Here is a 27312-nt window from a genome sequence, read left to right as displayed (position 1 = left end):
AGAAGGGGCGGGGCCAGAGAGGCTAGGGCGGGGTCAGCAGAGAAGGGCGGGCTCATGCTAAATGAGGGCGGGGTCAAGACAGCGTGGGGCGGAGTTAGGAGTGGACAACAGAAGAGCAGGGCGGAGCCAGAACAGGGGGGGGCGGAGTCAGGACCGAGCCATTGGAGAACAAGGTGAGGCGGGGCCAGGGCATGACGGGGCGGAGTCAGCGCCGAGTCCGCCTGGGCCAGAACAGACCTGGGCGAGGCCAGGACCGGGTGAGGCCACCTAGTCGGCGAGGGGGTGGGCGGGGCGCCGCGTGGGGCTCGCATAAGAGCGCGGCGTGCCCACGAGGCCCGCTGTCGTTCCGACCTCCGCGCGGCTTCCCTGGCGCCGAACCACGCACGCGCTCCGGCCGCCCCTGCCTCCTCTGCCGCAGGAAGGCGTCTTCCGAGCTCGGCCCGCGCCATGCCCCGCATAGATGCAGACCTCAAGCTAGACTTCAAGGATGTCCTGCTCCGACCTAAGCGGAGCAGCCTCAAGAGCCGCGCCGAGGTGGGAGGCCGTCCTCGGGCTGGGCGTGTCTGCCCGCTGCTGCAGGGGAGGTGGGCGGAGGGGATGGCATGGGGGGGGTCCCCCGTGCCCGAGGCTGGGGTGCTGCTGCGCCCCTCCTCCCCTACCTGAGAAACGGGAAGTCCGGCCGATTCCCAGTCAGGACCCGGCCGGCTGGAGATCAAGGCGGCCAGCTGGGGCCTCATCGTCCGAATGTGGGGGTCCGGCTGGCTGGGCTGGCGGACGTCCCCCTGAACTTGATGGCCGAGCAGAGGAGCAGGTGGACGAAACCGGGTAGCTGGGAGGAGGCGCGCGGAGGGACAGCGGGACCCCGGGGAGCTCGGGTGGGGGGGGGAGAAAAACAACCCCAGATCCTTGGGGTGGGGGGCCGTGGGGGTGGGCACACTGTGGCTTTGCTTTAGCGTCAGGTTCTGCGGCAGAATGGCACCCGCAGCGTTGACAGACCCCGAGCCTCCCAGGAATCAAGTTCAGGGTTTACTTTCCGAGTGCTTAAGTAGCCTTGCCCAAGCTGGTGGCAGAGTTTGGGGGGGACCGGTTCCTGGTGGCGCCCCGCGGCGACTGGATCGCGCCCCCCCTTCCCCCCCGCCCTGCGCAGCTGAAAGCGCGAGGGTGCGGAGGTTAGGGCGAATTTGAACCAGCTTTGCTGGTTCTGTACCAATGAAAAAGAGTCAGAGCTTTGGAACAGGTGGAGATGCTGCTGGAAATAGGCTGGCGTGGGGGAAGGGAGGACAGTCCCCGAAGGGTCAAGTCGTGCCTGGGTTAAACGGAGCCTCTAGGAGCAGTTAAGTTGTGTTGGGGGTAAGGGAGGCTTGGCCTTGGGGTTTGTTGAGAGCTGAGGAGGAAGAAGACAGCCGGATGAGTAAACAGCAGGCAGCCCAGCCAGTCTGCCTGGCCCAGAGCTCCAGGTCTCCTGCTCAGCAAACAAGACCATAAATAAAACCCTCAGCTAAGGACTCCATGCCAGTGCCCAGACCTGACTGCAGCATGGGCAGCCAGCTGAGGACTAGTTTGGATCCGGATGGGCTCTAGCAGTTAGCCAATGAGCACAACCGAGTCCCTGTTCTCTAAGAAGCCACATTGGCCGGCTGGAGCCAGAATTAGACAGGGGTGGAAGTGGTGGGAGAGGATTGAGGGCCCTTATCTCTCCCGATTAGATGCCCCTGTGCCTGCCCTTCATTGTGCCCTTCCAGGTGTTAAGAGCTGGAAAAACTCCTGGAACAGAAATAGTTTGAAAGACAGCTGTTGGGCCTCCTGGAGAATTTTCATCAGACGAATCATTTGATGACCTCAGTGTGCTTTAATTGTTGGCTCCACATGTATTTAGGAGACAGACATTTTTAAGACAATTTTATCTTTTTTTTTTTCATCCTGGAAAACCTCTTGAGAAGGTAAAACATTAAGCAGTTCTGTAATAGAATGAATTATTCCTTTCCAGGAAGCAATAGAGTGCCATGCAACACTTAGTTTTGTGATTTGTATGGGTGCCACTCTTGTCCCTGCTGGTGATGGCACCTTGTAATATACGCGTACACCTTGCAGACAGAATCTGTGCCTTTCAGGGCTGGTTCCTGGCGTTTGCCAGCCAGGGGTTGCAACCCGGAGTTAACTGGTGGTGTTGTTCCTTTCTCTTAATGGCGCTGCTGCCTGGGGCTGGAGGTTGCTGCCTGGTGACCTTGAGTGATCTGACTACTGGCCTCAGTGGTGTGGAGGAATCTAGTTGAGCCCTTCTAATCCCTTTTCAGTGTTTCTTCTGTTTGCTTGTTGATGCCTGGTATTTCCTGTAGGCACATAGAAACCTTTCATTGCCCGGTCAGACGCTTGGAATGTGGGCACTCTGGTCAAAGTTAATTCCTGGATGCAAATTTAAAGCTGAACAGTGAACATCCAACACCCTTGGGTTTGAGTGGATCCAGAAGAGCGCAGGCACGTCAGGGAGCAGAGGCTGGCTGAGAAGGGAGTTATGACTTGATTGCTTTGCTAAGTCCCAGGCCCAGTGATGGGTCATCAAGTAGTTGGCAGGAAATGCAGAGAGGATGACTCCCACTTAGAGCTTTCATCTTCCTGCAGGGCCATTTACACAATGAATTGGGGTCAGCTTCCAGAGGCTGAGAGTACAAGCAAGACTTGCCCGTTGTCTACCCCCTAGATCAGAAGATCCAAGGGGCCCAAGGCTATGTGGGGACCATTTAGAGCATCTTTTCAGAGGAGGTGACATTCGTTGATGGAGAAAGGACTTATCTGATACACAAGGGGGCTTACATCATCTCTTGACTCTTGGTTTTTCTTCCTTGGGACCATTCCTGCCTCTTAACCTCCTACTCTAGTCCTTAAGCTAGTAGGAATTCTGTTTTTTAAACATATTCCTGCAAACTCTAGTTTTGAGAAGTGACTATCAGAGTTCATTGAAGAAAATCACCACTTGTCCAGAGACAAGAAGACATGGCCAACATTGATTCTGATAATGGTTCCACAGTAAGGAGATACCTGACCTAGCTGTCACTATCTTGATGGTTGGCTCCCGGGGAATGAGAGCTGGTCTGAGAGGAGAGATGATTTGTCTGGGGAAAAGGAGGCCTGGGTTTGTCTGAGCTGTCACTAATTTTATTATTTAACCTTTGCATTAACTTCTTGGGGCTGCCCTAACAAACTTGGTGGCTAAAACAGCAAAAAAAATATTGTCTTGTGGCCAGGAGGCTAGACGTTGACTAGTTCAAAGTGTTTGAAGGATTCCTTCCCTCTGATTTTTTCTTTCTTTTTTTTTTTTTTTGTACTGGGATTTTGAGTTGAGAGTCTTGTGCTTGTTAGACAATTGAGCCATACCTCTAGCTTTCTTTCTTTTTTTTTCCAGATAAACTCTAGTGTTTGTGCCCAGAGCCAGCTCTTGATCACTCTCCTATCTCTGCCTCCTTAAGATCTGGGATTACAAGTATGCTCTACCATGCCCAGTTTTGTCTATTGAGAATGTATCATTAACTTTTTGCTAGCACGGGCCGGGAACTTTCATCCTCCTGATCCCTGTATTCAGTGACCGGTATTACAGAGTAGCTCAGCCAGTGTTAAGTTTCTTCTGAGAGCTGTGAGGGAGAACATGTATCTTTGTCTTATAGATTCCTGTTCTCCTGCTGTGTGTCCAAGAATTTCTCTTTTTGTAAGAACATTGGTCATATTGGACTGGGGCCAATATGACCTCTTCTCTTCACTTGGTCGTCTGTAATGTCCTCATTTCCAAATAAGGTCACACTGGAACTGGAGGTTAGGACTTCAGCATTACTTTGGGGAGGTCCAGTTTGGCTCTGTTAAGTTTTTCCCTGAGTTTGACAGCCTCTGTAAGTTTTTCTTTTGAGTCTGAGTCACGAGTACATCAGAATCTCTTAGGGGAGATAACTCCAAAATATACGTATTGTCTCCAACACGAAGGTTTTCATTTATGAAACCCGATGACCTGAACATGCTTTTAGAAGTCATCCCCAAGGGCTGGGAATGTGGCTTAGTGGTAGAATGCTTGTCTAGCATGCATGAAGCTCTGGGTTCGATTCCTCAGTACCATATAAACAGAAAAAGCTGGAAGTGATGCTGTGGCTCAAGTGTTAGAGTGCTAGAGAAGTTCAGAGACAGTGCCCAGACCCTGAGTTCAAGCCCCGGGACTGGCCAGTAAAAAAGCCTGCATTGCCTTTTCCTCTTGGAGGATTTCTGGATTGATGACAAGCTGCATGTGAGTTTTTCAGGAGTCTGAGAAATAACAGAAGCTTCTAGGGATTAGATCAACACCCAGCGGGCTAGGTTGGGGCCCAGGAGGCACAGACTTGAGAAAAACCGGTGGCCAAGATTTAAGATTGCATCTTGGCCAATTGCTGACGCATTCCCTACTTGTTGAGACACTAGGATTGCAGAGGGAAGGAAGTGTCTGTATTCACACAGCTGAGACAGATACTGGCCAATCGACATGATAAAAGAATTGTCCTCCCTGCCATCCATAGATCTAGAAAAAAGCACTTCCACCTGAGCCCCTCTGTGATGGGTGTGATGGTTAGTGGGCTACACCATTCCTTCTAGTTGTGTGGTACTGGTGCTTGGGATCCTGAGTGCCTTCCCTAGTATCCCAAGCGGGATACTGGTATTTGAATTCAGGGATTGGTGCTTGCTAAGGAGACCTTCTTACCACTGATCATACCCAGCTCTGTCTTCTGCTGGCTGTGTTTGAAATAGGGCCTCACTTCCTGCTTAGGTGAACCACTTGAACCATGATCCACCTATTTGTAGGCTCCCCATCATAATGAGGGTAACAGGCATGTGCCTAGCTCTTGGATTGGAAAGGAGTCTTGTCGACTTTTCTGTGCAGGCTGGCCTCCAATCATGATCCTCCTCATCTCAGGTTCTCAGGTAGATAGGTTTACAGGTGTGAGACACTAGGGTTCAGCTCCAGGTTGGATCTAAGGCTTTCACAAGTCATTTTTCCATGTGTGTTTCCCCCAAGGCTGGCTGGAGTGAGAAGGATAAAGCCCTCTCACTCCAGATAGGGCCAAGTGTCAGCTTTGTCTGTGGGCGTGCATGTGAATGTGCATAGAGCTTCATGTGCAGGCTGGATTATTTATATTTCAAACCTAAGTATTTGGGTGGAGGGGAAGGAAGTATGATTGGGGCCAGGGCCAGGGCTGGCTTCCCCAGCCACCAAGTTCTGGCACTTTTCTATTGGAGAATGACACTGCTTTTGTTAGGAGGAGGAAAGTAGAGAACATTTTATATGGCAGTTTATGAGCTTGTAACATTGAATAATTTAGATATCTGACAGGTGTGTGGTATGGTGTGTGTGTGTGTGTGTGAATAGTCGTGTTTGAACTCAAAGCTTTGTGTCTGTACCCCGGTGTATCCCAGGTGTATACTTTTGAAACACCAAGATGTTGGAAGAGCAGCTGGAAGAGCAGCAGTGAGGGAGGGAAATTTGCTACTATTTGCACCTTGCCAGTGAGCCTTATTAGGGTGGGAATTAGCCATACTGACCAGCTGTGGCGGATTAAATGCCAAGTTGTGTTCCTGGGAGGCTGGAGTACTTGTTTATCTCCCAGTAGACAAGTGGTCTGTTTGGATGTATATGTGTGTGTGTGTGTGTCTGTCTGTCTGTCTGGGTAGATTAGGTTGGGGAAGATAATTTCATTTCTCATTCATAGAATTAAGTATTACAAGGAATCTGCCTTATATCATAGAGGGTGAGTGAGCACTGGGGATTGAACCCAGGGCCTTCTGCATACTAAGTAGGTGTTCTACTACTGAACTATCTTACCACCCCCAAGAAAATCTGTCTTAGGAAATTACCAGAGGAAAAATAAAAGGGAAAGGTTCATCCTCAAGGATGACTTTTTGTTTTTGACTGCTGATAAGACTTAAGGTGCCAAGAAAAAGCTGTTGTGATCTCAGCTAGGCGCAGACTGAAGCAGCACTCTCCCTGTGAGTCTTGGAGGAGAGCAAGAGGAGTTTTAGGCCAAGGAATTCTGATTGGCTTAAGACAGGCAGGCCATTAGCAGCACAGAAGGTTGTAACTAACAGACTCCACAGCTCTCTTGCAGAATGTCAGCAGAACTGGCTTTTGTGGAGGCAGAGTCATCATGACAATGATGGAGAAGGGGGTGAGACACTGTCACATAGTCATGCCCTGGCAGCTACTCCTTTCCCCTGGTTGACTGCTGGCTCAGCCAGCATGGCCTGTGCTGGGGGAGTGACAGCAGGGAAAGTCTGACATTGCCCCAGTACTCTCTGATTTGGTGCAGGTTGTATCAAGTCAGTGCAAGTTGAATCAAATGAAAAAGAATAGAAGCTCAAGATAGACCTGAGTAGGACATGTTTATGGTTGGTAGGTTAGGACGCCATCAGTGAGTTCTTGACCATTTTAGGTGCCTGTGTTTCACCTGGGGCCAGCATTTATATTATGGTCTGTGTGCTTGTGTCCAGACAAGGAAATGAACCAAGCAGAATATTCCAAGCAGGCCATTGAATGCAGGTCATTAAATACTGTGTAGAATCTACTTTATGTCACCACTGGGGGTGAGGTGGGCACTGAGGATTGAACCCAGGAGCTCATGTGTGGCAAGAATATGATCTACCACTGAGCGGTAGTCCCTATGCCATGAATCTGCTTTATAGAAATTTCTAGAAACGAAGCCAAGTGCCAGTGGCTCACGCCTGCAATCCTAGCTACTCAGGAGCTACTCAGGAGCCAGCCCTGGCAGAAAGTCTGTGAGACTCTTATCTCCAACAAACCACCATAAATCTGGAAGTGGCACTGTGGCTCAAGTGGTAGACACTTGCCTTGAGTTGAAGAGCTCAAGGACGGCACCCAGGCCCAGAGTTCAAGCCCCACGACCAACCAAAAAAAAATAAAATTACTAGAAATGAAGAGTTTATCATCAAAGCTGCCCTTTTCCATGAAGTACTAAACACACCAAGGTACTCAGTGAGGTATTCAGGTGCCTCAGAGATTAGCATGAACAAGAATGCTTCCCAGAGGGACTAATCTCACTAGGACCACCCAGATCTGAAGGAGACACAGCTGCTTTGGAGACTCTACCTGGGACCAAAGGGGCTGGGAGAGAGGGGTCTGGGCCTGACTTTTCTCTCATCTTCTCTGCAGTTTCTCATGCATCTGTCCTGCATTGGACCAAACACAGCCAGAAGTGGAGCCAATAGGGGGCAGCCTGTCTGTGATCAGATCAACCCAGGACTTGCTGTCTGGGTTATAGAAGTAACTCTGGATCTGCAGACTGTTTGAGTGTCTAGCCCTGGCACACCGTTTCTGCTAAGTCCACTGGCTAAGCTAGCATTCTGGATTCTTGACAACTGATAGTCCTAAGTACCCCGGAGTCAGAGTTCCAGTAGAATTGGAGGCCCTCCCCCCAGCTGTTTGCCAGTCAAAGAAACAAGTGTTTATACCTGTGAACATATGGTCAGAGGGCAGTTCCCCAGCTCTTTGAAAGATGCTTAGAATTACAAAACAGCTGTGGAGGTTGGAAGGCTGAAGGATTACAGGTTTGGGACTGACTGCAGGGTAAATCTGGTGTGTGGGTCCAGGTGAAAGGGGAGAGACGGCAGGGATTCTGACAGCTTCAGGGTCACTATTGGCTAGGAAGAGTGGTGTGCATTTTTCTGGACAGGGAATGGGCCTTCCTGGCCTTGGAAAGTAGGGGAAGCATTCCATATGTGTTTAGAGTCAGCAGGAATCAGGCAGGCAGTGGAAGACAGTGAGAATGGAGAGGCAAGCGATGGGTTTTTCCTGCTGCTCTGAGCACTGGGATTCTGCACATGTCATTGCAGAGAGCAGAAACTCATTTGCTTTTATTTTTTTGCCAACAGGTGGATCTTGAGCGTACATTTACATTTCGCAACTCAAAGCAGACCTACTCAGGAATTCCTATCATCGTGGCCAACATGGACACCGTGGGGACATTTGAGATGGCAGTTGTCATGTCGCAGGTGAGACATGGTCTCTCTTCTCTCTCCTCCCCACCTCCCCATACTGTTTGCAGTATGGATGGGTTTTTGCCAAGCATCCACCACAGCCTTGTTCAGAAACTTGCAGTCATTCTTTACCCTGAGTCCGATTGTTACTGCTAGGGGACAGATTTTTGTCTTAGTCTCTTCACTCAGGATGGGTGGGTTCTGGACTCTGTTCCCTGAGGTGATCTAGGAAAGTACCTTCAAAATTCTAGTGCTGTGTTGGGAAAAGAGAGTGTAAAGAAGAAATACAATATGAGGAGTGCCTGGTTATAGAACAGTGACTTTGCCTTTTAAATTAAGGCATGAAGGCTGGAGGTGTGGCTCAGCAGTAGAGCACCTGCCTAACAAGCACAAATCTTTGAGTTCAAATCCCAGTACCACCAAAACAGTAGCTTTGTACTTGCAGCCTGTGCTATAGCCCTTGTCCTAAGTGGTGTTTTTTACACCATTAGATAGGTTTCTTTTATAGATAAAGGAACTGAGGCAGAGAGGGTTTCTTGCTCCCAGATAAGGGATTTACCTCTCAAGTTACTGTTCTTTTAGCCAACTTCCAGTCTCATTGCTTATAAAGCTAGTCTTGGCCTTTGGAAAAATGAAGACAAGCCCCTCGTAGGCAAACCCTTTTGACTACCCCAGCACAGAGTGTCTTATTCATTCTAGATAGGACGAGCTAGTGGCTGCTGGTGGGTCTAGAGGCTATATGTATTTTTGTAACTGTTGTAATTCAGTGTAAGGTAAATCAGTTAGTTGAAAGAGCTTCTTACTGTGGGCAGCAAGTCTAAGCACAGGAAGTGCCTAGACTTGGCACTATCAGTGATTGGTAGAAAAAGATTGTCAAATTGGGAGCTCGAAAATTAGAGTAGAGAGTACTTCACCTGACTATTCAATCAGTGGCATTGTCTTTTGGCTTTAAGCCCTGGTGAATTTCGGATCAGAGACTAATACATTAATCACTACTGGTGAATTATTTTGTTTTGTTCTATTTTTTTGTTGTTTTTTTGCTAGTTCTGGGGCTTGAACTCATGGCCTGGGCACTGTCCGTAACCTTCTTTTGCTCAAGGCTAGCATGCTACCACTTGAGCCACAGTACCATCACCGGCTTTTTCTGTTTATGTGGTACTGAGGAATTGAACTCAGGGCTTCATGCATGCTAGGCAAGCACTCTACCACTAAGCCACATTCTCAGCCATCTGCTGGTGAATTATATAGTAGTATATGCTGCTTGGCTAAGTTTCCTCTAGAGGTTCATATGTGAAGCACAGGTTAGTTCTTTTGGAGGGTGGTAGAGCCTTGAGGTATAGGGCCTGATAGGAGCTCTTTGGGTGATTGAAGGCATTCCCTTCCAGGAAATTGTGGGAACCCAGCATCTCTTTGCTTTCTTTGACTCCCTGGCTCATGAGGGAATGGTTTTGTTCTGCTACACACGTCCCCCAAGGTGTGGTGCCTCACCCCAGAATGGGGCTGGATTGATCATGGACTAGAACATCCAACCAGAATACATTTTTCCTTGTTAGAAGTGAATTATCTTGGGCACTTTGTTATAGGACAGAAAGCTAACAGAGGGAGTGATCAATAACTTGTTGATATCAGATTGTTAGTGTATGGAAGAAAAACCTAGCGCTTGCTATGTTCATCCGTCTACCCTCCATTTTCATGAGAAAGGTTTTCCACGAATGAGACAGTATGTGCTGATAGGTAACATAGCTAACAACCATGTGTGAGTGCTATCACTGTCTATTTCTAGGATCCAAAGGGTCCATACAAATTAATGAAGTTGTACAATTTGAGTGAGACATTGTGCAAGGAAACAGGCACTCAGGAGTCAGGACAGAGGCCTTGCTCCATCTGAAGGAGATGAACTCTATTGTCAGTTGAGTCTGATTCAGACCAGTAATTGCTAAATTTCTTAAGCTCCATTCCTATCCAGGAAGCTATTAACACCAGTCACAGTTGCTCTTGAGAATTAAATGAAATAATATTTGCCACACATTAGCACACAGTGGAGGTAGAGGCTAGGTTAGTAGTCAGAGGTTTATGGGTATAGTTTATGTTATTCCCACCTTGAAGAACCCCAACTGCCTGGTAGTTGTAGCTTTTAGCAAGAAGTCTTTAGGTTATAAGGACAAGAAAAAGGTATAAGATATAGGCATGATCCTTCAGGGTTCTGAAGCAGAAGTTTGTCTTAAGATGGCCCTTCTGGGCCGAGGTCCTGACCAGCTTTCTTTTGGGCCATCTATGCAGCTCTTTGCTTAACTTAGGTGTGGACTGAGCTCTGAGAACCTCTTTAGCCCTCCTTTGTCTTTTGGATGAGCCTGGACCTAAGGGTCCTGAAGGCTGTACTGTCCAATCAGATTAGAATGGGAAACAGTTTTGTGATTTTACTAGTTAATGCCTCTTTGTGTTTTGGCCTCCTACTCATAGCCAATGAAGTGTGAATTGAGGAGGCGGGGCAGGTGCTTTTGTCTTGTTTTCTCCCTACCTGCAGCTGGAGGAGGGCAAAGGCCTCCCTCGGCTTCTGCCTAACCTCACTGTTCTGTTTCCCAGCATTCTCTGTTTACAGCAGTCCATAAACATTACACCCTGGATGACTGGAAGCAGTTTGCCACCAATCACCCTGAGTGCCTGCAGGTAAGACCATAGCCCAGATTGAAATGACGGGGGTCTAGGGGGAAGAGACACCCAGCTTTCCAAGAGCATCTGAAGTACAGACACAGAACAGGCAGGGGATCTCTGCCATTGCCAGGACAGTGTTGAGGAAAGGACTCCATTTCGTAACCTCCTGAGGAAGGTGAAGTGTTATATTACCAGAGCTTGGGAGAAGACTTGTGTTTCCTGCCAAGTGTTTTAGGGTGGATCCAGCATGAATGTGTCTTCTTGCTGTAGAAAAAAAAAAAACCATCTAATACTAGCTATGGCAACACTCATCTGTAATTCTACTACTGTGTAGCTTGAGGCAGGAGAATTGATTGTGTCAGGCCAGCCTTGGCTTAGGATAAAACCCAGTCTTAAGAAAGGAAAGAAGGAAAGAAGGAAGGCAAGGTGGAAGAAAAGAGAGAAGGAAGGAAAGAAGGAAAGAAGGGAAAGGAAAGGAAGAAAGGAAAAAGATCTAATGCTAGCAAGTTATTTTTGAGTTAATAATCCAGCTGCTAGGATTGCCAGGGCAAAAAAGACAGATAAGTGTTTTTAGGAGGTGGAGAAATTGGAAGGTTCATGCATGGAAGGCGGGAAGGCGAAATGGTACAGCTTCTATGGAAACCAGGCTGCCGTTCCACAAAATGGTAAATTTCAGAATGATCACAAGACCCAGTAATGTATTTGTAGATACAGATGCAGTAGAACTGCAGACAAGTATTTGCCCAAAATTCATGATTATTCATAGCTGTATGATTCATCATAACCCAAAGGTAGAAACAACAAAATGTCCAACAGCTGACAAACAGGATTTGTATAATGGAATATTATTCAGTATGTAAAGGAATAAAGTACTGACTCATACTGCAACATGGATGAATCTTGAGAACATTTTGCTAAGGGAAGAAGCCAGATACAGAAGGCCAAATCTATGATTTCACCAATTTAAGTTGTCCAGATTAGCCAAAATCTGTGGAGATGTAAAATGAGTTAGTGGTTCCCTGTGAAGAGAAGGAAAGAGATGGCAAAAGAAAGTGTGAGAGTTTCTTCTTGAAAACTATGGAAATGTTGTAAAATATTAGTTGTGATATGAAGATTATAAGCTCTGAGTATGTTCAAAACCATTGATAGTGCACTGTAGGTAAATTGTATGTCATTATATCTCAAGGTGGGTCCAAATAATGAAGCAGTTTTAAAATGATAACACAAGGTTGGAGGCATGGCTCAGTTGGTAGAGCACTAGCCAGTGAGTGAGAAAGCACCAGGTACTGAGTTGTATCCCAGTCTCAGACAAAAAGAAAATATGATAATTCAAAGCCTTATTATAACTCCCATGAATTTCCTTGTAGTATAGGCTGGCCGGAGGTCTCTGAAGTCAGAGTTGCACCTGTTCACATCATTTTTTTTTTTTTTTTTTTTTTGTTCACATCATTTGTGATTAGAAAATTTTCTTGGGTACAGATGCTATGGCTCATGCCTGTCATCCTCACCACTCAAGAGGCTGAGAACTGAGGATTGTGGTTTAAAACCAGCCTGGGTAACAATATCTTCAAGACTCTTATCTCCAGTTAACCACTAAAAAGCCAGAAGTGGAGCTGTGGCTCAAGTGCTGGAGTGCTAGCATTGAATCAAAAAAAGCTAAGGGAAATTGCTTGGGCCCTGAGTTCAAGCCCCAGAGCCAGAACATCTCCCCTCCTCAAAAAAAAAATCTTTGATCTGATCTGTAGCTGCTGCTCCCTAAATAAGGTAGTGCTGGGGGTGAGGTCCCAGTTTCAGAGTGACCAGCATCCCTTTATATTGTCTGGAAACTTCTCTTTTTCTCAGTTGTCCTCAAAGTTTCTCTGCAAAGATGTTTATGTACAACTAGCTACATGACTCAGAGTTCCACACCAAAAGCTTGAGAAGATGAAATAGAGGTTGGGGGCAAGGTTTTTTGAAAGATTTTGTGGTTGGGGGTCCAGGTTTAAGGATCTTTGTGGTTCAGGGGTAGAAAAGAGAACAGATCAGAGTTTAGATGGTTTAGGGACTAAGTCTCCTCTCCCTCTATGGTCACCTGGCTTTGAGCAGGTCTCTTGTGTTTGCTCAGGGTAAACCACAAAGGGTTGCCATTTTGTCAGCGTATGTACTGACAATATGTCTTCATGCCTCTTCTCATTCATTTTGATACAGCATGTAGCTGTGAGCTCAGGAAGTGGGCAGAATGATCTGGAAAAGATGAGCAGCATCCTGGGTGCCATCCCCCAGGTGAAGTTTATTTGCCTGGACGTGGCCAATGGGTATTCAGAACATTTTGTGGAATTTGTGAAACTGGTCCGGGCCAAGTTTCCTGAGCATACCATCATGGTAGGTACCACTGCATGCTCTCAAGAAGGGGGTGCAGGGAGGTTCAGTGCGTGAGGGCCACTGGTTTTTCCTTTTCTTTTTTTTGAATATATTTTTTATTGTAAAGATACTGTACAGAGGGGTTACAGTTACATGAGAAATATAATGAGTACATTTCCTACCCAGCATTGTTACCACCTCCTTTGTTTTCCTCCACCTTCCCAAATCTACCCCCGCCCAAGTTGTAAAGTTTGTTTTCAACATAGTGTCTTGTATATCTCATAGTTACAATGGGTCAACCTGTATCCTTATGTAAACATTTTGTTATTTCCCTTCCTCTCCCCAAATTAGAAAAAATGTATATAAAAGATGCAGGGCATAGGAATCAAATACAGTGGAAAACGGGTTATACCATGGGGGAAGAACATACAAAAGAAACAAAAAAGTCATGTAGTACGTTATAAATACATTAAAATCAACAGCAAGAAAGATAATACCACTTGTGTCCCTATCTTGGGGTTCATTTCGCTTAGCATCATCATATATGGTCATATGTACATAGTTTTTGAGCTTTTCTGCTTGTCCTAGACATATGCTAGTTATTGCAAATAAGGGAACCATGGGACCTATGTTTCTTTGGGCCTGGCTTACTTTACTTAATATAATTTTTTCCAAGTCTTTCCATTTCCTAACAAATGGGGCGATGTCAATCTTTTTGATGGAGGCATAGAATTCCATTGTGTGTGTATATATATGTATGTATGTATATATACACACACACACACACAAATACAACATTTTCTTGATCCATTCATCTACTGAGGGGCATCTGGGTTGGTTCCCTATCTTAGCTATGGTAAATAATGCTGAGATAAACATAGTTGTGCTGGTAGCCTTAGTATGGCCTTGTTTGTGATCATTTGGGTAAATGCCCAAAAGTGGGATTGCTGGGTCATAGGAGAGCTCTATGTGGAGTCTTTTGAGGAACCTCCATACTACTTTCCAAAGTGGTTGAACAAGTTTACACTCCCACCAACAATGCAGTAGGGTTCCCTTTTGGCCACATCCCTTCCAGCATCTGTTACTAGATTTCTTGATTATAGCCATTCTAACTGGGGTGAGGTGGAATCTTAATCTTGTTTTGATTTGAATTTCTTTTATGGCCAGAGAAGTTGAGCATTTCTTCCTATGTCTTTAGCCATTCTTATTTCCTGTTCAAAGAAGTGTCTCTGTAAGTCTTTAGCCCACTTATTAAGTGGGCAATTGTTTCTTTGAGGATTTGTTGTTGAGGGATTTGATTTAATTTTTTGAGTTCCAAGTATATTTGAGATATATATAGAGATAGATAGATAGACAGATATATTGAGATATATATTTGTCTCTTGTTTGGCTAGTAAAGATCTTCTCACAATCTGTGAGCTTTCTATTGACCTTGCTAGCTATGTCCTTTGCCATGCAGAAGCTCTGCAGTTTCATGCAATCCCGTTTGTCCAGCCTTTCTTTGTTGTGTTTCTGGGTCTCTATTAAGAAAATTTCAGCCTGTGCCAAGGAGCCCTAGAGTTTCACTTATTCCTTTCTGTAATGTTTTCAGAGTGTCTGCTTTGACTTCGAGGTCTTTGATCCATTTGGGGTTGATTCTGGTTCAGGGTGATATAAGGACTGTTTTTCCTTTTCATTGCTTCTAGTACCTGCTTTTAAAACACTAGTTGGGGATCATTAGGAAAAGGATGGGCAGCACTGTGGAAATCTGTAAAAAATAAAAACCTTCCTCTGTAAAAAATAAAAACCCTGCTCCGTATCCTGGGGTCTTGGCTATATATCATACAGGTGAAATTTGTTTAAAAAAGAAAGAAAGGAAGGAAAAAGAAGGTGTCTCTGTTACCACTCAACGAAGAATATTATTTGACATTGAAACCATTGGAAAGGGTTTCCATTTGACATGTGATGCCCGAACCAGATAGTGGAGAATTTGGCTCAAAGAGTTGAAAGTTTCATGAAAGTGGACCATTGATGACAAATTGGTTGCTGGGGTGTTGGATCTAAGATGTTTGTTTCTTGACTTGGTTCGTGTGTGTGTGTGTGTGTGTGTGTGTGTGTGTGTGTGTGTGTGTGTGTGTGTGTGTGTGTGTGTGTGTGTGTGTGTGTGTGTGTGTGTGTGTGTGTGTGTATTTTTCACCCAGTTTTTAGTTAAGCATGTTTTATTTCCTCGAAGAGTAGTTTTGCAGCAGAAGGAAGTAGGAATATCTAAAGTTGGTTTTTGGAAAGATCTAAATTGCAGTTTTGTCTAAATCACCATGGCTCACAGGTTGACCACTCACCTTCTTTAAGCTTTGAATGTCCTTTCTCTTCACCATTCAGCATTGTGAGGGAGAGGAATTCTCTCTGCCTATGTGGTTCAGTCTTAAGGAACGACAATTCTGAGAGTTGAAGCTGTTTCACTCTCCCAGTGCAATGGAAGAAAGGAGGAAGAATTGTGTCAAGTCAGGCAGCTGTGCCAGGGCTAAGAAGTGGGCCAGGAAGCAAAAGTCCTTTATTCTTCACCACAGGGAATCCATTCATTTGTATTAAGTAGTAAGTTTTGTTGAACACGTGAAATATAAGAATTTGTGGTAGCCACTTTTCATTGTGATGACAAAATGTCTTTTTAAAATAAAAACTAACCTCAAGGTGGAAACTTGAAGGTCTTGCGTTTCCCATTCCCCCATGGGCTTGTTGCATTCTTTGGTGAAGGCCTGAGGAGCATAGCATCATGGTAGAAGGAAATACTTTGCTCATATTATGGCAGCTGAGAAAGAACTGGGGTCAGGAGCCAAGGACAGACCCTGCCATACCCGCAGTGATCTAGTCTCCTAATTGATTGCCCCATCCATGGGTTAATCCAGGGATGAGGTTAACACCCTTGAGATCCAATCCCCTCCTGGTAGTGCCACCTAATGGGGACCAGACCTTTGGGACCTGAGCCTTTTGGACATATCTAAACTCCAGCATGGACAACTGTCCCTACTTCCTGAGATAGAACTTCGAAAACCCTTGTAGGTAAGGGTGTGGAAGAATTCTTTTGTTTTAACATTTAGATGTTAACTTGGGTTTCTGAACTCTTAGCTCCCTGTCCTCCTCTCCCCACTCCTTCCCAGGCATAGCTCTTCATCTGACCCCATCCTTTACTAACAGAATAATGATAAATATGTTTCCTTGAGTCTGTGAACCACTCTAACAAATTATTTGAGAAAGGAAAGGGCATCATGAGAACCTCTAATTTGCATCTAAGCTGGGGATAGTTTTGGGCAGCCTACGGCTTATGCATAGCATCTGGATGGGAACACTTAGGGGGACCCAAGCTCTCTCCTGTGGGGTCTAGGCTATCTCCTGACAGTGTCAGAATTTAGTGGTAGGACACTGTGTTGTGTCTACTTGAGAAAGTACCCCTCCTCGCTCATTTACTGACATGCTATGAGTTATGTTGTGAGAATAGGAAGTATTTCTCCCCCCCACCCCCATCCAAACAAGAACTTTCTGTGTTTCAGAAGCATTATGACAATTCCGTCTCTTCTTTACTGTTTTTTTTTTTGGTGAAAACTAGGAGCAATTACCCTGAATTTGCTTTGTGTGTATAGGAGTACTGAGGATTGAACACAAGGCCTAAGTTTCTAGGCAAGTAATCCACCAGTTGGTCTATATCCTAAGCTCTTTGGCTTTTGCTTTACTTTGCTTGGACTGGCCTTAAACTTAGGATCCCCCTCTCTGTTTAGTTGGAATTACAGGTGTGAGCCATCATTCCTGGCACAATTATCTTGGACTTATTGCAGATAAGAAACCCTAAATGTTGATATTTTTCTCCTATTTTCCTTTTATTTTTGGCCTTTGGGTAGAATCTGGGTTTGAAGGCAGGTACTCCAGCCTTGTATTTGGCTGGCTATTTTTTAAATCAACATGCTCAGGCATGCATATGGACATGATCTACCTATTTTTAGACTTCTGTCATTCCTGCAATGACAGACACGTGCCATTGTATCCAGCTATGGGTTCAGAAGGGGTTTCATGAACTTTGGAGCCCAGGCTGTCCTCAAACCTCCATCCCCTCCTGTAGTTTAGGATTACAGGCGGAGACTTTGGTGCCTGGCTAGATGTTTGAAATTTTATAAGGCCACATGAACATTAAGCAGGAAAGCTGCCATTTTTGAAGCCTGACCCATCAGAAGGCAAAGTCTACACAGCCCTAGGAGACTTGTCACACCCCCCTGGCTTGTCATCACTACCACTAACCAATTCCCTGCCTCCTCCTCTCCACATGGGGAGGCTGGCCTTTGGGCTTGTGCTAGATCAAGGCAGAGTCACGGCTTCTCCCGTGCCCTAGGCATGAGGTTGAACCTTTTTTTCTGCCCTCCCCCTTCTGCCCGGCAGCCCTTTGTGTCAGATTTCTGTTGGATCATGTAAATGAGGAGACTGAAAGCCAGACTTCTAGGAGACCTGAAGGTCTGGCTGGGATCTGATGGCCCATAAATAGCCCTTGGGATTAAAGGCAACTTCCCTGGCCCTGTGCTGAGGCTATAGACAGCTCAACAAGGACTTGTGGACCAGGAGGCGTCCTTTCTATTCCTTGCTAGATTAGGAGATGAAGACCAGCCCAGGCTGCCTGGGCAGTGGTGGGAGCCACGTGACTACGTTCAGCTCTCCTGTAAGCAACAGTTAAGTGTGGGAAGATGCTCTTCCCATGTATGGGCATGGTGGCAGGCTGCCTGCTTAGTTATGAAGGACTGATGATCAGAAATCACTATAAAGGATTCACGACCAGCAATCACACAGTTTCTTGGTTCCATTTTGGTCATTATGTAATTGTAAAATATGACAAGCATTGAGAACAGTGCATTAATAAGTAGCACTGCTACACCCAGGAGCACCCAACTGTGCACGGTAACCTTTCGCACAATCTGGTTTTGCTGTATATTTATGTGTTTCTAGATGGCACTGCCTAATTTTGGCTTATTTTTTTATTTTTACCCTCAGGTAAGTTGTGGTCCTGTGACTCTTTCATGTCTGCTTTTTCTTGATGGCTTGTGATTCCTGGTAGCTCTTTTTTGTCGGCTGTATAGTATTCTCTGTTCCTGCAGCTAACGTGATGTGCATGTTTCATGTCCCACAATCTGCTGCTTGCAGAGTTGTTAAAACCACTCACATGTTGCCTCTTGTAGTCCCCACAGGTGGCTGTCAAAATGCCATAAGCTGGTGTTTATTGTTCACACTTCCTGAGGCTGAAAGTCTAAGGTTGAGGTGTAGGCGGATTCTGGTTCTGGATGTGGTTCTTTAATACATGACACCTCCCTGCTGTACCCTCAACATGGCCAAAAGGCACAGCATGGCCTCCCTGGTCTCTTACAGTCACTAACCCCATCCCTAGTAGGTTGCCTCAGGTGTGTGTGTGTGTGTGTGTGTGTGTGTGTGTGTGTGTGTGTGTGTGTGTGTGTGTGTGTGCATGCGTGTGTGCACGTGCTGCATGTGTGTGCGTGCATTTTACAGAGGACTGAACTCAGGGCCTTGCACTTGCTAGGCAAGTTCTCTTCCTCTGAACTAAATCCCCAACCCCTCCGGGCCTCTTAATACCAATGCATGGGGGTTAGGTTTCAAGACCAGAAGGTTGGGAATGCCAGAAGTCAGGATGGCTCCTCATTTTGCAGACTCGCATGCTTTCTGACATCGTTTTTCCCATTGGTGAAAAAGAGGTTAACCAGGGAGGCTGGAGAATTATTGAGGAGTTCACCTGGGATGCTATCTTGTAACCAGTGCAGTTGTCCCCAGCCTTACCTGTCAAGTGTTATGCTCTATGGCGGATATATGCTCTGTGAATGGAGCCAGAGACGAAGAAGAGATGGGGATGAAATTGGGGGCTGTTTTAAGAAGTAGGAAAACACTCCCCCCATAGCTTCTGCTGCTTGCTCCCAAAGAGCTGGCCCTGCTGTAGAGTGGGGTGTGCTAAGCTACCTCCCAGCCAACTGGACTGGCTGACCCACCCTTGGCGGAAGAGACAGGATGGTGCAGGAAGGAGGGAGGTTGGGCAGGACAGGGTGAGGATGCTGGTGCCAACACCAGAGCTGAGGGTTGCTGGACACAGAGTTTCTGTAGTAGCCAGGGCCTCCCCAGCACCTCCAGGGAGGCGTTTCCATGCTCTTGTTGGTTTCCCCGGCAATGAACAGGAGAATTTGGCAAGGTAGATGTTTATTCCTAGGCCATTCTTAGCCTGCACTGACCCCTGAAATCTGTGATTCATTCAGAGGCCTTTTGTACGTTTCTGCTCTGAGTTCTTAGGGCTTTTGAAAATATAATTTCTCTCATGGCACTTGGAGGCATTGTGGTAGGGGTATTGTGGGGATGCATTCACATTTATTCAGCAGTGGGGAGCTGAAGGATACAGTCTGAATGCTGAGTGGTTATTATGGTCATTACGATCGTTACGAACCACTGGAGACAAGGCATGCTCCCAAAGTGCCTGGCAGAAGTGGGCAGTTGCAGGGCTTTTCATCAAGAGCCAGGGCATATCCATCATCATTACCATGTTTTCTTACCATCCACCTAAGGCCAGCCTTGCTATAGATGGGGAGGGGTGTATGAGGAAGAGGGTGAGGGGACTCAGGGATTTTTCAAGAATTTTTTTTTCTGGTCAGTCATGGGGCTTGAACTCAGTGCCTGGGCACTATCCCTGAGCTCTTTTGCTCAAGGCTAACCCTCTACCACTTTGAGCCACAATTCTGCCTCCAGTTTTCTGGTGGTTTATTGGAGAAGAGTCTCAGGACTTTCCTGCCCTGGCTGGCTTTGAACTGTGATCCTCAGATCTCAGCCTCCTCAGTAACTAAGATTACAGGTGTGAGCCAAGAGCACCCAATTTCAGGAACATTTTGGCAGAGAAAGATTCTTGAGTCCTAAGGTCCTTACTTGTCTGGTAGTTTTCAGAGAAAAGAAGATATGTGGCTGAAAGGTAGGAGGGGCCTCAGAGGTTCAGGTGACACCCAGCCATGTGATAAATGATGTAGGTGCTGTGATTGCATACGGGGCATCCACGCTTGCTAAGGAGCAGCATGGTCCCTGGGTTCAGGAGGGGTGCTGGGGTGGATGCTCTGTCACACTATACTGGGATTGGCAATGGCTGTCCATGGGTCAAATCCAGCCCCATTTCCTGCTTCCCGACAGACCCCTGCCGTTTTCATCTTGTAGAATGTTTTCTCTTGGCAGAGGGCCCCAGTAAAAGCCAGTGAAACGTGGGTGAGTGGATGAATAATATGTTTGAATCATGGAAAACTTCTAGAAATGGATAATGGTGATGGTTGTACAACTGTATGAATGTACTCGCTGTCCTTGAGCAGTACACTTAAAAATAGTTGGAACTGTTCTGTGACTTTGACCAAAAATACACAAAAACTCAAAACTGGGTGTGGGAAGAGCTGCATATGGAAATTACTCCTTTTTTTTTTTCAGGTAAGGGGTAGGTTTATTCAGTAGACCTGCTGGGACCAGGCCAGGTTGGCACTCCACGTGGCTGGGAAAGGCCTGGGAAAGAACTGAGAAAGAGAGAGAGCTGGGAAAAGAGGTGGGAAAGAGGTAGAGAGAGAGCTGAGAAAGAGCAGGGAAAGAGAGAGCTGGGAAAAAGAGCTAAGAGAGCTAGGAAAGATCTGAGAAGGAAAGAGCTGAGAAAAAAGCTGGAAATTACTCTTAAGAGGAGGGATTGACATTTCCTGGAGTCACTGAGAGCCAGGCCCTGGGGTAGGGTTTGGTAGAGCTTTATATAGACAGTTTATGATGACCACAGGTAGGTGTGCTGGTCCCCAAGCTGTCCTCAGCTGGACAAGCTGAGCCTCAGGGTTGAAGTGACTTGCTCATAACTGCCCAGGAGGAGGAGGGCCATAGTACATCCTGGGTTTTTGTGAGCTTTGTTTATTATAGATAAGGGTACCTAAAGGAAAGCTGGAAAAAAATGAGACTAAACAGCTTTGGTCTGGTGGAGTTACTATCACAAGATAGCATGAACTGAGCTGATAAATATCAAAAATTTATTTCTTACTTTTTGAAGAACTAGATGTCCAAGTTCAAGGCCAGTTAGGTGTCTGGTGAGAAGTACTTCCTAGTTTAGAGTTGTCTGTGTTTTCCTGTGTCCTCACATGGAGGAAGGGATGGGAACGCTCTTGAGTCATATATGTGTATCTGTATTAGTGTGTGTGTGTGTGTGTGTGTTTGTGTATTCATATGTGCATATATCTGTGTATTCATATGTGCATATATCCATGTGTACGTCAGTCCTGGGACTTGAACTCATGGCTTAGGCACTGTACCTTAGCTATTTTGCCCAGAACTGGTTTGTTACCCCTCTATCCCCACTTCTACTTCTGTCAGTTTAGAGATTAATTGGAAATAAGAATCTCATGAGCTTTTCTGTCCATGCTGGCTTTGAACTATGATCTTTAGATTTCACTTTCCTGAGTAGCTAGGATTACAGGGTCTAGAAAGTAAAATGGTTTCTAGGAAGTAGCAGATTAGAGCAAGAAGAATCCATGGTGAAAATGAAAGCGGTGTGTTAAGTTGTAAAAAAAAAACAAAAAACATCACACAAACCAGGTTACAGTAAAGCCACCAGCACAACCATGTTCATTGCAGAATTGTTTGCCAGAGCCAAGATGTGGAAACCACTAGATGCCCCTCACTGGATGAATGGAATAAGAAAATGTGGTACATAAACATAATGGACTTTTACTCATTTATTAGGATATCATTCATAAGTAAATGGAAAGACTTGGAAAATTATATTAAGTGAAGTAAGCCAGACCCAGAGAAACAAAGGTTGCATGATTTCCCTCATTTGTGATAGGTAGAATGTACCTATAAATCTTTAAGTAAACACATTGGGTGGTATCCAAGTGGTTACAAATGAGTGAACTAAAATATAATTGACTTATGGTGACCTCAGATAGTATAATGTTTCAAAATACTAGGTCAGCCGGGCGCTGGTGGCTCACACCTGTAATCCTAGCTACTCAGGAAGCTGAGATCTGAGGATAATGGTTCAAAGCTAGCCCGGGCAGAAAAGTTATGAGACTCGTCTGAAATTAACCACTAGAAAACTGGAAGTGGCTCTGTGGCTCAAGTGTTAGAGCACTTGCTTTGAGCTGAAGAGTGCAGGGATAGCACCCAAACCCAGAGTTCAAGCCCCACGACCAACAACAACAACAAAAGAGTAGGTCAAAGCAAAACAAAATCAGCACCAGGAAATGGGTGCAGGCAAGAGGGGGTTGGGACCAAGGGGAGAGGGGGACAGGAATGAAAGGATTCATTTGTATACCCACAAAATTAAAAGGGAAGGGGTGGGTCAAAGGAGGGTGAGAATTTTGCAGGAGGTGACACTGATCAAGATGCTTTGTTAAATGGCACTTCCTTTGTAAAAATAAAGATAATAAAAAAATTTTAAGTCAGCCAATGAGGAAGAGCTCTTGTTTCTCATGGTTCAATTAAGCTCTTTATCAGGTACAGAATTCAGGTTGTTTCTTGCACTGCAAAAATCAAAACCAAGGCTGGGCCTGGTGTTGTGTGCCTATAATCCCATCAAGTCAGGAAGCAAAGGATTCTGAGATTTGAGGCCAGTCCAGGCAAAGTTAGGGAGACTGTCTCAGAAACAAAATATCAAACAAGAGGACTTGAAGTGTGGCTCAAAGTGGTATTACATTTATTTAGCAAGTGAGGCTCAGAATTCAGTCCCCAGTATTATGAAACAAAAGAGCAAACAAATAAGCAAATGAAACCCAAAACCAAAGCCAAATGAAAACCTAAACCAAAGACTTCCTATTTAGTTATAAAAGTGAGGTAATCCCTTTACCTAATTTGTTAGCATTGTTGTTGTTGTTGTTCGCCAGTCTTGGGGCTTGAACTCAGGGCCTGGGCACTGTCCTTAAGCTTCTTTTGCTCAAGACTAGCACTCTACCACTTGAGCCATAGTGCCACGTTGGGCTTTTTTATGTGGTACTGAGGAACCGAACCCAGGGCTTCATGAATACTAGGCAACTACTCTACCACTAAGTCACCTTGCCAGCCCTTGTTAGTGTTTTTGGTGTATTACTTTTATATACATACATATATATATATATATATATATATATATATATATATATCATAAATTTTAAACAAAATTTGAACTCTTACCATTTCTCTCAGCATTACACTGAAAGCAGTCAGGATTTTCCTATGCCATTAAATCAGTCTTCTGAACATCAATTGGAGTTGGTTTACATGGGAGAGCACTTGTCTAGCAAGCATGAAGCCCTGAGTTCTATCCCCACCCATGCCTCCCGTTCCCCCAGTCACATGGATGGACCATTAATTGTCAGGCCTTTCCTATTATGGGAATATATATGAAGTTTTACACGGTTAGACTCGATGTATCTTTGCAAATCTCTGTCCTCATTTATGATCTCATTGGGAGAGCATCTTAGAATTAATGAATCGAGGCATATGCATATTGTTTTTGCATTTCTTTTATGTAGACAAATTGCCTTCCAAGAAAACTGGATAAAAATAAACATTCTACCAGCAGCAAGAGTCTATCTAATGTTTTGTCTTTCCATATTTATTGTTTATATCGACTGATCATTTGTTAAGTGACAAGCAGGCCAGCATTGGTTGGTTAATTTTGCTCATTATTGAGGCTGGACATATGCCCTGTTTTCCTAAATTGCTTTTCTTTCTCTTATTGTTTGTATCTTTTGGAAATTATCCTGTGAGGTGTCAGTGTTTTACTTATGGATTCATATGAGAGAGAGAGACAGACAGAGACAGAGACAGAGCATGAGAGAGAGAGAGTGTGAGAGCACTCGCCAGTACGGGGGCTTGAACTCAAGGCCTTGTGCTTTTACTTAGCTCTTTTGCTAAAGGCTCGTACTGTTCCATGTGAGCCATACATCCACTTCTTGCTTTCTCCTGGTTAATTGGCTATAAGACACTTGTGATTTTGTCTGCCTCGTCTGGCTTTGAACTTTGATCCTGGATAGCTGGGATTACAGGCAGAGCTACCTCCTAGCCTCTTGTGGTGAGGGTTGGGGCCCTTTGTTACAATAGCACATATTTTTCTTATATAATAGCATACATTTGTTGACTATATGAGTGTGTGTGTTTATATGCTTGCAAGTAGTTAATATTTTATGTAGAGTTGTTTTTTTTGCCTTCAGTTATTGAAGGTATTCCAAGTTTTCTTTTGACTTTAGGGGACTCCTTTGAGACAGCCCTGTTACTGGGCTTTCCTCCATTGTCAGCTGGTGATTGTATTAAAATAGCTCTGGACCCACCTCATCACTCCTATAACCCTTCTAGGAAGTTCAAGTTACTTGGTCTAGGTTAAAAAACCCAAAATTGGCTTTTCACTATCTTTAAGTAGTTGTTACAAAAGAATTGCCATTCAACAAAGCAGTTTATGGACACATTGCATCTTGATCCAGGTCACCCCTTTTGCCATTCACCCCCTCCTTCCCAACGGCGCTCCTCAATTTTCTTAATTTTGTAGGATATGCATAGAAATTTCTGATTGCATTCCCCCACCCCTTCACCTTTGGAGTCCCTGTTTCCTGGTATTCATTTTGTTGGACTGTGACCTAGCTTTTCTAAGGAATTACACCACTAGAATTCTCCATATAGGGCATCTTGCCAAATATTCTGTACAAGTTGAAGAATCCACAGGGCAGAGTGTTGTAATAAAAAGTTATTTTTGTGTTCTAGACTCCTCTGTTTCCAACCCAGATGCACGGTTGTGATGGGTTGATTTTACTACTTTCTGGCTTGTGCGCCTATTGTTAGGACCAAAGCTTTGTGTTTTGTGGCTGGAGCATGTGCCAACAGCAGGAGGTCTATGAAGAATCACCTGCTCTTTCAGATCTAGTTTGAAAGCCCAGCCCAGGGCCAGACACTCAGGTATTTTCTCAGCTGGGAGATGATCTAGTGTTTCCTTAGAAGCATTTTCTTTCCAGTGATAAGGAATTGGGTTCCATGTGCTGCATCCCTCTTGTGGACACACACACACACATCCTGGAGTTGTGGTGGGAAGTTGCATTCATGGTCACGAGCTGTGTTCTTTCTGTCCCAGGCCGGGAATGTGGTGACAGGAGAGATGGTGGAAGAGCTCATCTTGTCTGGAGCTGATATCATCAAAGTGGGAGTCGGGCCAGGTAAAGCCCCTGGGAGCGTGGCAGAGGCTTGGGAGGACTGGAGATGGCCAGAAGGGGAACTCATGAGGGACTCACATTTCTTCTAGAAAGTAGCATGGAGCTTCTGGACAGAGTCCCTGAGATAGCATTGAGCTGAGTGGCCTGGTTAGAATATCCTGGGTCCAAGGTTAATGTTAATGAATGCAGGTTCCAGTTTTGCTGAAGAATCAGTAAGCATACCACCAATGACTTGAGTTCATGTCAGTCTTTGAAGGACCCCTCTCCTCACCCGTCCCCCAGTTCCTGTTAGGAAACCAAGTCATTTTCAGCACCATCTGTTGGGAAACTGAATCATGAGGGTATTAGAATAAAGAAAGAATAGAAAATGATCTCAACAGAGCAGATCAACTTTGATGGCAAGTTGAAGAGGGATGCCAGGGTTCCCTGAGGAGAGTCAGGAGACACGAGGTTTGGTGTAATGGTGGCAGGGATGGAGGGGAGTAAGTTGGCTTGTGGTTAGGGGGTGGGGTCACAGGGAGATCAAGGGTTCAAAGAGTCTCCCCAGTTTGTGGCACAGATCTGGCAGGTCCAGGAACCTATTGCTTAAGTCCCCTGCCCCACCTGCTTCTAAGAATTTCAGGCACTTGCCTGAAATGGGTAGAGATGGGGAAGTGGAATTTGGGGCTGGAGACTGGGTTGAAGAACTTTGGGAAACTGTCCTGGGGGAAGGGTAGTCAGTGGGCCATGCCATGGGTGCCCCACTGAGTTAGGAGAAGAAAGCAGATTCCCATCACCTCCCCTCCCCTTTCCCTCCAGGAATTGCATGTGGGATCCTGACTATGAGGCTTATCACCATTGACTCCTCACCAGCAAGATTTTGCTCCTGCTAGAGGCATGACTCTGTGGTACAGCACCTGTCTAGCCAGTAGGAGGCTAGGAGTGATAGCCTCAGTACCGTCCCCCATCAAAACAACAAAACTCACCAGCTAGAGTAGGAAGCAGAACATAGCCAATGGGAGGAGACTGGGAGGGGAAACAGCTGGAGGCAGAGGGCCCCATTGGTTGGGACTGAGCTGAGGAGTAGGCTGCATGTAAGGAATATTGAGGTACAGCCCTTGTGGCCTGGAAGTAGCCCAGCTTTCAGCATGCAGGGAAATTTCCAGCTGCCCTGTTGTTGGGTGGTTCTCATACTGCACTCACTTGAGGCCATTACTAATCAATTCTGGGCAAGAGTTGCACTCTGGCCCACAGTGGGCAACCACAGGACACCAGGAGGAGGCCAGGGAGTGGCAGAGTAATGGCCCCAGGACCTCGTGACTCACTCATTCTTGAGTTCACGTGTTCTCTCAGTTCTATTTATAGTGACCTTAATGTGTCCGGGACTCTGTTCTTGGCATTGTGTAAAGAGGTGGTGAATGTCCATGAGCTTACCATCCAGCTGAGAAAACAGATCCTCACAGCATTGCAGGAATAATTGCTTAAATACTTCTTTTTGAAAGGAATGCTGTGACAACAACTTCCCTGGGGCTGTGACATTTCAGATGAAGCCTGAAAGATGGGAAAGGAGTGGCTGGATAAAGGGGGTTTATTATAGAGGGGAGTAATAGAGGGAGAGGGATGGGGGAGAGGGAAGAGAGGGAGGGAGGGAAGGAAGGAAGCAAGGAAAGGAAGGAAAAGAAGGGAGGAAAGAAAGGGAAGGGTGTCTGCTAAGCAGCAGGTGGAGATGAGCTGGTGGGAGAGGAGGAGGGCTGCAGGTAGGGCTTGAGCCAGCTAATTGAAGTAAAGCACAAAGGTGTCTCTTTCTAGGGGATGGGGAACACTTGATGAAGATGCTTGTCCCCCCCCTTCCCCCCAGACCTAACTGGGAGAATACAATCCTAATAAGGCTTGACAGGGAAGGAAGGTCCTAAGTCAGGAAGGCACCCAGGTGCTGCTGTACATATTGTAAAGCGGGATCTTACCCAGGTGGGAATTTGAGGCAGAGAGGACGAGGTGTAAGGTAGACTGTGGCTCAGGAAGGAGAAAAGGCTGAGCGGCTTTGGAGACAGGGTTGAGTAGGGGTGAGGGGGCGGCTGTAGTAATCCGCTTGCACTGGTTCCTCCTCAGAGGTTGCCATAGGCCAGGCCTGGGACAAGCATTCTGGTCATTTCATCTTGGC

The 27312-nt window shown here is 45.8% G+C and overlaps 1 protein-coding gene across 2 annotated transcripts in view; it reads left to right on the top strand.

The window, feature by feature from the left end:
- Positions 1–248: 248 nt before the first annotated feature.
- The window catches only part of Gmpr (guanosine monophosphate reductase), a 40855-nt gene continuing 13791 nt past the window's right edge, over positions 249–27312 (top strand). Inside the window, exons 1-5 of one of the 2 annotated variants that reach the window (XM_070024524.1) lie at positions 249–534; positions 7894–8013; positions 10582–10665; positions 12838–13011; positions 25094–25175. In XM_070024524.1, the coding sequence (XP_069880625.1) occupies positions 448–534; positions 7894–8013; positions 10582–10665; positions 12838–13011; positions 25094–25175 (547 nt within the window). In that variant the 5' untranslated portion in view covers positions 249–447. Of the gene's footprint in view, positions 535–674; positions 812–7893; positions 8014–10581; positions 10666–12837; positions 13012–25093; positions 25176–27312 lie in introns of those variants that run through there. The other variant, XM_070024525.1, reaches the window with a different exon arrangement.

Source organism: Dipodomys merriami, unplaced genomic scaffold (genome assembly GCF_024711535.1).
Source record: "Dipodomys merriami isolate MVZ:Mamm:240054 unplaced genomic scaffold, mDipMer1.0.p SCAF_16, whole genome shotgun sequence".
NCBI lineage: Eukaryota > Metazoa > Chordata > Mammalia > Rodentia > Heteromyidae > Dipodomys > Dipodomys merriami.
Note: the sequence above shows the minus strand (reverse complement) of the source record. Positions and strands in the feature narration are given on the sequence as shown.